The sequence below is a fragment of the Acinonyx jubatus genome, chromosome B1, assembly GCF_027475565.1.
Source record: "Acinonyx jubatus isolate Ajub_Pintada_27869175 chromosome B1, VMU_Ajub_asm_v1.0, whole genome shotgun sequence".
In the NCBI taxonomy this organism is placed as follows: Eukaryota; Metazoa; Chordata; class Mammalia; order Carnivora; family Felidae; genus Acinonyx; species Acinonyx jubatus.
In genome coordinates this window covers 28,042,986-28,055,278 of record NC_069382.1, presented here as the reverse complement: position 1 = coordinate 28,055,278, position 12,293 = coordinate 28,042,986, and the positions used below count along the sequence as shown (strand labels likewise).

Below are 12,293 nucleotides of genomic sequence, written 5' to 3'. Positions count from 1 at the left end.
ACATTATTCCTATTCTCTCATGATCAAAAAAATGAGTTTCTATGTATGTTTACTAAAAAAGCAGTAACTTCTTATAACATTAAAGATCATTTTTATAGTTCAAAGAAGTATTTACTAGTAATCTTGAGACTGTAACTATTATAGAAAACATCTGTTCAAAAGTCTGTTTTAGAAACCTGTGCTGCTTTTTTTCTTAAAGGTTTTTTTTATTTATTTCTTTTTTGCAGGGGGAGGCATAGAGAGAGGGGAGACAGAGAATCTCAAGCAGCCTCTGCACCGTCAGCATAGAGCCCCATGCCGGCTTGAACCCATGAACAGTGAGATCATGATCTGAACCGAAATCAAGAGTCGGACGCTTAACCAACTGAGCTACCTGAGTGCCCTGAAACCTGTGCTTATTTATTAAAAATGAAAAGGTTTGATTTCTCAATACAGTCATTTACATAAATACATTCATTTATGCTGACTTAAGAAAAAGAATGTGCTATTCTGTATTTAGGAAAAACTGGTTTATTTATTTATTTTGAGAGAGACAGAGACAGCACCAGCAGGGGAGGGGCAGAGATAGAGGGAGAGAGAATCCCAAGCAGGTTCTGCACTGCCAGCACAGAACTAGATGTGGTGCTTGAACTCACAAAACTGTGAGATCACTACCTGAACTGAAACCAAGAGATGTTTAACCAACTGCACCACCCAAGTGCCTGTTTTATTTATTTTTTAATGCATACACATTTTGATACAATTTCAACTTCAGGAATCTATTTTACAAATACATTTACACATTTACCAAAAGACACATAGACACAAATATTCACAGCAGAACTACAATTGTGAAAAAATCACCTAATGTTCATCATTATGTACATTCGTACTATGAAATTAACTAAGCAAACAATAAAAGATCGTGTGGATCTAAATAAATCCTTTAAGAAGGACTATGGCAAAAGTCACTGCATACTTAAACAGAGAAGAAAAAATAGGTAGTAATTTGACTCCAAGAGTTTTACTGAATAATCTACTCAAAGCAATTTTTGATAGCGACCAAATGGGCTTCTGTAACAAAACTTCACAGCAAATAACTTAAGTATGGGACACCTGGTGGCTCAGTCACTTAAGTGTGTGACTCTTGATTTTGACCCAGGTAATGATCTCAGGGCTCATGGGTTCGAGCCCCACATCAGGTTCTGCACGGACAGTACAGAGTCTGCTTGGCATTCTCTCTCCCACTCTCTCTGCTTGGGATTCTTCTTTCTCTCTGCCCCTCCCCTGCTCATTCACACATGCTTTCTCTCTCAAAAATAAACAAGCAAACACTTTTTAAAAACCCACACATTTCTCAAAGAAGAAAAATTTCTTCAACAAAATATGAATATTGAAATATCCTACACATTAGGGCCCCAATTTTTTTTCCTCTTTTAAAATTTATTAGTTTTTTAAAAATTTACATCTAAGTTAATTAACATATAGTACCATAATGACTTCAAGAGTAGAATCCAGTGATTCTTCACCTACATGTCACACCCAGCGCTCATCCCAACAAGTGCCCTCCTTGTTTAATGTGCCCTCACATTATGCAGAAAGATAGCAAAGACACTTTTTTACTAAGAATGATAGAAGTTTCAACTTATTGAGGAGCCTGGGTGGCTCAGTCATGATCATGGCTTCGGTCATGATCTCACAGTTCATGGGTTCAAGTCCCGCGTCAGGCTCTGTGCTGACAGCTCGGAGCCTGGAGCTTGCTTCAGATTCTGGGTCTCTCTGCCCCTTCCCCACCTGCGCTCTGTCTCTCTCTCTCTCGAAAATAAACGCAAAAAAAAAAAAAAAAAAAGAAAGAAAAAAAAGCTTTAACATTTCAATTTACTGAAGATATGAAAATCCTAAATGTGTATGTACCGATTAATAGTGCTTTAACACACATGAAACAAAAATCGACAGAACTAAATAAAGGGAGAAAGAGATATATCTGTAATAATTGCAGATTTTAACATGTATCTTAGGAAAGACACTTTAAATCAAAGGAGAACATTGCCTAAAAAATGGATATACTGTGTACCTATTTCTGCACAGAGCTAACAACAAAAGCTGGCAGTGCACATCTGCACGGCACAGTCAGAGAACAGAAGGGTATATATAAAGGGTATATATATAAAGTGCCCAGACGTCAACAGTGATGATACGTGAGGAATCAGATGGGAAGATCTAAGTACTCTGGAATTTATGCACATCTGTAGTGTTCACATCAATAAGACTGTGTATCACTTTCTACACTAAAAAAAAGGTAAAAAATACACAAAAATTTGAACTTACAGAGCAGAAGAATCAAAGGTGTAAAAATCTCTATTACAAAAGGATTCATTACTGGGGTGCCTGAGTGGCTCAGTTAGCAATGCCTCTGACTCTTTATTTTGGCTCGGGTCACGTTCTCACAGTTGTGAGATCTAGAGTCCCGCTTTGGGAGTGGGCAGGCAGCCTGCTTAAGATTCTCTCTCTCCCTCTCCCACTGACCCTCCCCCACCTGCGCTCTTTTTCTCTCTCCCCCTCATCTCTCTCTCTTTCAAAAAAAAGGGGGGGTTTATTACTTCACCAAGTGGTTTACTAAACATCGTTATTTCCTCACAACAATTTCTGGGAGGGGAAAAAAATCTATCTTCATCTAATCACTAAATTAGATAGATGAGAGGCTTGTCTACCCAATTTCAATGTATCACGATTATAGAAAACAAATAAAGTCAGGATTTAACAAACATGTTAGCTCAATGACTAGAAAAAAAATGGTAGAATTAAATAAAGGGAATAAAATGGAAATAAAAGGCAACACTCTGAAGTCTTAATTACCCTCCATCTAATTATTGCTCATTAAGGGAAAAATTTCTCTTTGCCTATGATCTACAGAAAGCATTCTGACTCTCAGTGGTTGGCTGCTACCATACTGTTCTTGAAGGATTGAAAATGGGATGCAAAAATCTTTTTTGCTTTGCTCTCAGAAAAACCACGTCATATTAAATACAAAAATCTTGGATGGTCTTGGATGGCAGGCTAAGGATTCTGGCCTTTAGTCTCAGGAAAGAGGGTGGCACCAGAGAGAAATGCCAAGACTCAGGGATGTACTTTCAGATGGCGAATCTGAAAATTGTGTATAGAAGAAGCAAGGAGGAACCCTGAGGGTGGGGGCGGAGTTCGATAACAGTCTGGGCTAAGGGACCTTCACTGGCAGAATTAACATGGAAGATGGTAAGAGAACATTTACATAAGATATCATAAAAGGACAATACAGTCCAAAAGATAAAATGTCACAGTGTGACACACACACACACACACACACACACACACACACACACACACACAAAGGCAAACAGTTTCAAAAGAAGAAGGTTATTAGGGGAAGGCCACTGAGATTGAGAAAAATATGGATGGGAGAGGAGATCAAAGATTAGGAGAATAGATAATGATCCCACTGTTAAAAGACTCTAGCCTAGAATAAGCAGCCTTCTTCAAGAGAATGTTTTCCCTCTAGGGTACAAAAGAAGTTAAGTGCAATGAGTACTCATTTCAGAGAGATCTCTAGCACATCCAGAATACTCAGAATATATTCATTACTTTCTTGTTTTATTTTTTTTTAATGTTTATTTATTTTGAGAGACAGAGCCAGGGAGAGGTAGAGAGAGAGAGGAAATCCCAAGCAGGCTCCACATTGTCAGTGCAGAGCCCAACGTGGGGCTCTATCTCATGAACCTGTGAGATCATGACCTGACCTGAGCTGAAATCAAGAGTCGGATGCTTAACCAACTGAGCCACCCAGGCACCCCTCTTGTTTTATCTTTTATTTATTTTTAAAAATATTTTATTTTTAAGAAATCTCTACACCTAATGTGGGGCTCGAACTCACAACCCTGAGATCAAGAACTGCATGCTCTACTGACAGAGCCAGACAGGCGTCCCCATTACTTTCTTGTTTTAATCTAAATGTAGTACAATCCAGCCAATAACAAATCCTACATTAAAACTCATCCTAAAGGACCCCAGTAGTCCTTAAGGAAGAAACTAATGATGTTCTTTAAACTCTATTTGCCTAGATTTGTTTTATCTTTGTGTTGGTAGGACAAACATTATTTTCATGAATTCTGACTTAACACATTTCATAACATGACAGTTATAAGATTTTCACCAACGAGACAGATCAGGGAAATAAGGCAAAGGAAAGCTTCTTAGCATATATATAAAATGCCTCCAAACAAAACAGGACAAAGTACTAGTGACAGTTTCTTCATCAGTAAAATGAAAATAATATGTAGCTTATTGAGCAGTTACAAGGATTACTACATCATTTACCTAAAGCACCTACGAGAGTCCTTGGCACATAGTAAGGGCTCAAAAGTACTTATCAATAAGATGGCTTTTAAAATTCCCTAATACTCATGGTGCCTGGGTGGCTCCGTAGGTTGAGTGTCTGACTTCTGCTCAGGTCATGATCTCACGGTTTGTGGGTTCAAGGCCCAAATCAGGCTCTGTGCTGACAGTTCAGATTCTGTGTGTGTGTGTGTGTGTGTGTCTGCCCCTCCCCTGCACACTCTCTCTCTCAAAAATTAATAAACATTAAAAAAATTTTGTTTAATAAATAAATAAAATTCCCTAATACTCAATTAGTCACATAATTAGCAAACTAGATAGAATTCAGATAAAAGACTCAGTTTTTTTTTGTTGTTTACGTATCAATTATTAAGAGTATCGGTGTGTCTGGCTGGTTCAGTCAGTAGAACATGTGACTCATGATCTCAGGATCATTGGTTCAAGCCCCACATTGGGTGTAAAGTTTAGTTAAAAAAAAAAAAAAAAAAGAGCATATATCCTGTTCAAGTAAAATTAAGTAGAAAAATACCAGATGAATTAGTTTCTGACTTCAGAAATAGGCTATTTACTCAGTCACTGTCTTGTTAATATGACATCACACTTGACTTGAATCAAAGCTAAGTAGAATTTGAAATATGTTAAATATGAATTAGAAGAAAATAGTAAAAAATAAATAAATAAAACAAAAATTTAAGAAGGAAATAGTTCACCAAAATTTATCAACCATGAATTCTTCACCTTGTCTTTTGGACAAGAAATTGCTTTAGATCCTGAAGGATGTTTCCTGATTTTCGTCCAACTTCCAAATACAAGTTTGGTCGATCAAAACCAGTACAGGTAATCTGAGGATTCTTCAGTTTTAAGCAATGTATAATGTCTTCCCGGATTGAAGAACTTGCAGTAGCAGTGACTGCAACAATTGGAACCTAAATGGAATAAAACTGATTTGTCAGAAAGGAGAGCACTCATTACTTCCTAACATTTCTACCACCTTCTTACATAGAGACTGTACAACAATTATATGAGGAACAATGTTAAAAATATAACTTTAAAATTACTTTTTCAAAGAAGAAAAAGAAAACTTCCTACTTACTTGTTTCTCAGCCTTCATCATACATTTACTTTTTAAAAATCAGAAATCATTTGGGGCACCTAGGTGGCTCAGTTGGTTAAGTATCTGTCTCTTGACATTGGCTCAGGTCATGATCTCACCATTTGTGAGATCAAGCCCTGCATCAGGCTCTGCATTGACAGTGAGGAGCCTGCTTGGGATTCTCTCTCTCTTTCTCTCTCTCCCTCTCCCACCACCATTTCTCTCTCTCTCACACACACCTCCCTCACTTGTGTGCATACACGAACTCACTCTCTCAAAATAAACATTAAAAAAATCTTAAAAAAATCATAAATCACTTAAATAAAACACTAAATCCATACGATTTTTCAATACAATCTACCTACTTATTAGCTATCTAACTCTTCATTTATTATTTTGTAAACATTTATTATATTTATAATAGTGCTGGTACAAGTCATACGTCATACCTTATTTTTTATTAATCTGTGATTCACAAATCATAAACCCTTTCATTCACTGAAAATCTAACTATACAAAGCAGTAAGTTTTTTTTTTTTTTGTCTCCTATATTGTATATATCGGTTTACGGCTTCTCAGATCTAGAAACACAGCTCTTAATGACCTGGATAACCTCTCTCCAGTTCACCAAGTTAATGATTGCATACAATACATAAGAGGAGTACATAAAATGAAACATCTATTATTAATTGGTTCCTTGAGCAACCAACTCATGTTCTATTTTTAGTCTAGAAAAGACCTAACTTATAAGGTCAGCAGCCAAAACAGGAGACATGCAAGGTACTAAGAAAAACATGAACATGTAATCTTTCAGAAATTCTAAAGTAGGATAACAATATACCTCCCATGAAACTATATTCAATATTTTTGTCCCTATTATCACAGGGAGCTATAATTAATTATACTATTATTTTATATTCAGAAAAAAATGGAGTAAGTCTTCAAGTTCTTCCTAAATCATTAAGCTGTTCTATATCCAAGAATACAACTTTCTAAAAATACTTTTTTGTGGTCTCTTACAAACAAAATAAATGATATCCTCAGAAAATAGCTCTTTAGATGCCCTGCATGTAACTCACAAATCAGTTTAAGCAAGCATTCTCATGTAAGTGAAAGTTTATGGGCAATTTGTAAAAAAGCAATTATAGAATTTGGAAAACAAGATACAATTTACTAAACACTACAAAGTACTTTTACAATCAATATAGTTTTACTGAATTAAAAATTATTTCGGGGCACCTGAGTGGCTCAGGTGGTTAAAGCATTCGACTAGGGCTCAGGTCATGATCTTGCGGTTTGTGGGTTCAAGCCCTGCGTTGGGCTCTCTACTGACAGTTCCGAGCCTGGAGCCTGATTCTGTTTCTGTGTCTCCCTCTTTCTGCCTCTCCCCAGCTTGCACTCTCTCTCTCAAAAATAAATAAGCATTATAAAAAAATTTTTTTTAATTATCTCAAAGCTCATATAAAAAAATGAAGTCTGGAAGTAGTTTTTTTTAATGGAAAAAAAAAAAAAAGAGACCACAACCAGTGTGACCCAGTTATTTGCATTTTTGCATTCTCTATACTTAAATTCTATGAAATTATTTAAATGTGTTAAGTATTTTTTAATGTTTATTTATTTATTTTGAGAGAGAGAAAGAGAGATTGAGAGCAACCTCTCTCTCGAGCAGAGCGGGGTGGGGGGTGGGGGGAGAGAATCCCAAGCAGGCTCCATGCTGCCAGCACAGAGTCCAACATGGGGCTCGAACCCACAAACCGCAAGATTATGGGGCCGAGCTGATACCAAGAGTTGGATGTTTAACCAACTGAGCACTCAGGTGCCCCTAAATGTGTTAAATATCGTTAAATGTTTTAATTAAATTTAAAATTTTTAATTAAATTATTTAAAAATTAACCCCCAAATTAACTTCCTTGAGTTTTGGCTTATAATCAGACTGTTCTCTGAAGTTAGAGAGTGCCATCTATAACAACTTATAAATGAATAGGCCAATTTATAAAGAATTTAGTTTTTCTAACCAAGCTTAGAGAATATATATACATATATATGGGAAGTTCAAACATTAGAAGCTCCTAGGACATGTACATTCTCACTTTTTTTTTTTTAATGTTTATTTATTTTTTTTTGAGAGAAAGAGACAGAGTGTGAGTGAGTGAGGGCTATCAGCACAGAGCCCAATACGGGGCTTGAACTCACAAACTGAGCTGAAGTCTGATGCTTAATCAACTGAGCCACCCAGGTGCCCTGAGGAATGTCTTCTCACCCTTACAACAACAAAGCATTTTCATCAATTTAAGTGCTTTATTCAAACAATTCATAAATGCACTAAGAAAATACTTGTTGCTTAACTACATATGCAGAGAAAGACAGATGTTTTCAGGATACAAAGAATAAGAGGGTATGGTCTGTTTTTCTAAACAGTATAATGTATGAGTGAATAGGCAATGCATTTCTGAAAATAAGAAATTAAGCAATGGAACAGGACACCTCTTGAAGAAGTTAATAGAAAAATCAGGCAAAAGAGCAGCATGGTAGTGAAAAATATCTGGTGTAGTCAGTTGCCCGAGTTCAAATCCTGTCTTTTTTGTCACTAACGAGGTGTGAGATTTTGAGCTGTTTATTTCACTCTCTAAACTTTGGTTTCCTCATCTACAAAATGGCAACAATAACAGCAATCTCATAAAGTCACTGTGAAGACCAGAGGACAACAGGACATGTAATGTGCTGCACATAATGCATGGTACACAGTAAGCACCCGAAAAGTTTCAGCCATTACTGATGTTGTCATCGCATAATGGGAAAGAATTCTATACAAGAACTCCAGAGCCCTAGGCGCTAATCCAAGATTTGCCACTGACTTTGGCGAGGGCTTCTCTTGGCCTCGGTTTTTTTCTCTAAAATATGATATGTACTGGGCTCCACAATGTTAGACTCTCTTCTAACTCAAAATTCCCATGTTGCCACTAGAAATGCCCTATGCCAGCGACCCGCTAATGATAAAAAATCACCGTAAATGCACTCTTTTGCCTCAAGCACTCTAGAAAGCCAGTCACAGTTAAGAATGCTGCTTCCACAACTAGAAAATAGAAGTAATGGAATATATTAATTTTTAAAAATTTTTTAATATTTATTTTTGAGAGAGAGAGAGAGAGAGCTAGTGCACGAGCAGGGGAGAAGCGGAGAAGGAGACACAGAATCCGAAGCAGGCTCCAGGCTCTGAGCTGTCAGCACAGAGCCCAATGTGGGGCTCCAACCCCTAGGCTGTGAGATCATGATCCGAGCCAAAGTCGGACGCTCAACCAACTGAGCAACCCAGGTGTCCCTGGAATACATTAAATTAAAAGAAAATAGTTATTTCCTTCCACTTCAGAAATGAATAGAATCTGTTCTCTTAGAAGTCTGTGGTACCTTATGATGTTTAAAATTTATAAATGAGAGTGAAGCCTGGAAATAGCACACAGGCTGGTTATGAGACAGGTGATCACACATCCTGGTTTCCAGGGACACTCTGGTTTACGCTGTCTTCACAGCATAAATATTAATAGCTTGTAATCTCTAACATTCCAAAGCAAACTGATTTAGGCAATAAATTATGGTGTCACCTAGTCATATCAAGTTCTTAATTCATGAAAACTCTTACTCTTTAAGTTGGAAAATTTGGCTTCTTTGGAAATAAGTACCAGGTTTTGTTAAAACAGGCAAAAAATGTAAGTTAATCTTATGACTATATATTTAGGAATGATTCAGTCCTAGACTTCAATGGTATAGCACCTACAGATCCAGAGAAGTATGACTATTCCATCTGCTTCTAAATTTGGGTCGTGTTGCTAATTCTCACTTGGTACTGCATAATATCATGCTTCATTCATGCAGCCATTCACTCAGTCCAAGTAATTACTGAGTGCCTGCATGCCGTCTTTGGGAAAGGCTGGGGGAGGGAGGAATGGAAAGAATCAACATGTCTCACGGATCTCACGGTTCCTTCTCCTTGAATCTTAGAGAATGTTAAGACTGGTGTATAGCTTTCTGCCTGGTTGCTCTTTCTGAGACTCACTTTGTCTCATTCTCTCCACATGGGAATCTTTATGCCAAGTGGTTTAGTGATTTCTTTGCTATTTTTAAACTCATTGAAATCATATGGTGTGAAGCTGCATCAGCTGTCCCAGTGTGACTGTAACTAGAAAGAGGAGAAAAGCACAGACAACCGTGAGGAAAATGAGAGTCCTACAACCACCAGGTGGCATTTCTCGCCACCTAGCTAATCAGCAGGATTTGTGAAAACACTAGGGGGAAAGGTTTTCTCAGCCATTGCTTGACAAACACTCTGTGCTATACTGAACCATCACAAGAAATGAAAATGATCCAATGGAGTCCACAGCCAGATATAATAAAAGATTTAACTCACCACTGAAAAGTGTTTAAGAACTGCATAAAATACTTAAAACTCCTCTAACACAATCCTTTTGGAATCAAAGGCCTGGGAAAGGATTACAGAAAGCAATCTTCCTATTTTCCAAAAGCTTACTTTAAACCATTCTAAATTAATGGAAAGCAGACCTTGAGGCACACTGAACCCACTGACTTTTACCACACATATATCTTTTTCCTCTATTATACTACTACTATTAACACTGCTAATATTTCTATTATATTAATTCTATAGAATTCTATATTAATTCTATATTAATCTATTATTAGTCTATTATTAATCTAAACTAATTCTATATTTATTCTATTAATATTTGTACTGTTCCACACACCATTTACTGTTTGGTACTATTGTTTCTACTTTTATAGGTACAGATCTAAACTCCTTTATTGGACTATGAGCTACTTCAGAGCAGAAACTATACCTATGGTTTTTTTACTTCTTTCAAATCACTTGTTTGAGAAACTAGCAGTGTCCCACTGTGAAACTACGGCCCAACTCCACCACTATCCACGTGGGAAGGGGACTTCTCTGATTCTTGGCTTTCTCATCAGAATTCATTTATTCATTTAACCAAGTATTTTATGGAGCATCCACTATGTGCCCAGTCCTATTCTTGATGATACGAGCAAGATTATCAACAGCCTGTCCCCACAGAGAATATCCTAGTGGGGACTCACAGACAATAGACAAAATGTAACACAGTAACTTAAACAGTGGTAAGTGCTTTTAAAAAATAGCAAAGGAATAGGGGAATATTGAAATGTTGGAGGGAGGAATTGATTTAAAAATTTAATATGGTGGCCCAGGAGGTCTAAACGAAAAAGTAGTATTTCAGCAAAGACCTGAGAGAAGTAAGGGATCACCGCATGTGAATTATCTGGGTGAAGAGTATTCAGGGAGAGGGAAGAGCAGGAACAAAGCCCTATCGCGAGAGCATGCTCCGTTGAAGAATATCAAAGAGAATGTGGTCAGGATGCAGCAAATGAGGAGACAAGTAGAGAATCAAGTCAAAGACAAGATGAAAGACCAGACCACATAAGACATGGTAGTGAGTTCTGTCATTATTTAGAGAGAAAAGGTCCACTGCTAGAGGATTTTCAGCAGAAGACATAACCTATCTGACTTATTCTAAAAGGATCACTCTAGATGCTGGGTTAATAGACTGAAAGAGGGAAAGAGTGGAAGGAGGAAGACCAACGAGGAGGCTACTGCTGCAGGGAGATGGAGATGGTGGCTGGTACCAGGGCGGTGACAGAGATCAAGACAGAAATTATTAGATTCTGTACATATCCTGAAGATCTCATGAGATTTCCTCACTGTTTAAATGGGTGGAGGGGCGTCCAAGTGGCTCAGTGGGTTAAGCACCTGACTTTTGATTTCAGCTCAGGTCATGAGTTCAAGTTCTGAGTTGAGCTCTGTCCTAACAAATCCTCTCTCTTGGGATCCTCTCTCTCCCTCTCTCTTTCTGCACCCGCCCCCCTCTGGCCACCGCCTCTCAAAAATAAATAAATAAAAATGTTTAAAATAAATAAATACATAAACATGGGGGAGGTAGAGTATGAGAAAAAAGGAAGAGTTGAAAATTTTTTTTAAGTTTATTTATTTTGAGAGAGAGTGAGGGAAGGGCAGAGAAAGAGAGAGAGAGAGAGAGAGAGAGAGAGGGAAAAGAGGAAGAGAATTCCAAGCAGGCTCTGCACTGCCAGTGAGAAGCCCAATTCAGGGCTCTATCTCAGGAACGAACCATGGATCATGACCTGAACGGAAATCAAGAGTTGGACGCTTAACTGATTGAGCCACCCAGGAACCTTGAAGAGTTGAAAATTTTTGGCCTGAGCACCAGAAGGATAGGCTGCTATTAAATGACATGGGGGAGGGGTGCATGGGTGGGTCAGTCGGTCATGTATCTGACTCTTGGTTTCAGCTTAGGTCACAGTCTCACAGTTGGTGAGTTCGAGTCCCACAACAGGCTCTGTGCTGACAGTGTGAAGCCTGCTTGGGATTCTGTCTCCCTCTCTTTCTCTGCCCATGCTTGCTCTCTACCTCTCTCTCTCAAGAGGAAGTTTGAAATGTCTATTAAGTATCTAAGTAGAGAGATGTTGAGTAGGCAGTTACATTTAAATAAGTGTGTGTGTGTGTGTGTGTGTGTGTATTTTATAAAATGGTTAAAATAAAAAATAGTGATAATACCAAATGCTAGCAAGGAGGCAAAGAAACTGGATCACTCACACCTTGCTGGTATTAACTGAGTCGGGGGATATAAATTTGGGAGCTGTCAACATATAGATGGTATTTAAAGCCGTATGTTAGATCAAATGACCTAGGTGGGCAAGTGCAAATAAGGAGGAGAATTAAGTCCAAGGACTAAGGTTTCAGGCAGGCCAATGTTAAAAGTGCAGGGAGCTTAGATGAAACAAGCAGAGTATG

At 37.8% G+C, this 12,293-nt stretch overlaps 1 protein-coding gene across 5 annotated transcripts in view; it reads right to left on the bottom strand.

The window, feature by feature from the left end:
* WRN (WRN RecQ like helicase) overlaps positions 1-12,293 on the bottom strand; it is a 146,141-nt gene that overhangs the window by 52,241 nt on the left and 81,607 nt on the right. For all 5 annotated transcript variants that reach the window (XM_015062676.3, XM_027077326.2, XM_027077325.2 and 2 more), the window contains one exon: positions 5,086-5,273. In XM_015062676.3, coding sequence (XP_014918162.3) covers positions 5,086-5,273 — 188 coding nt within the window. The remainder of the gene's footprint in view (positions 1-5,085; positions 5,274-12,293) is intronic.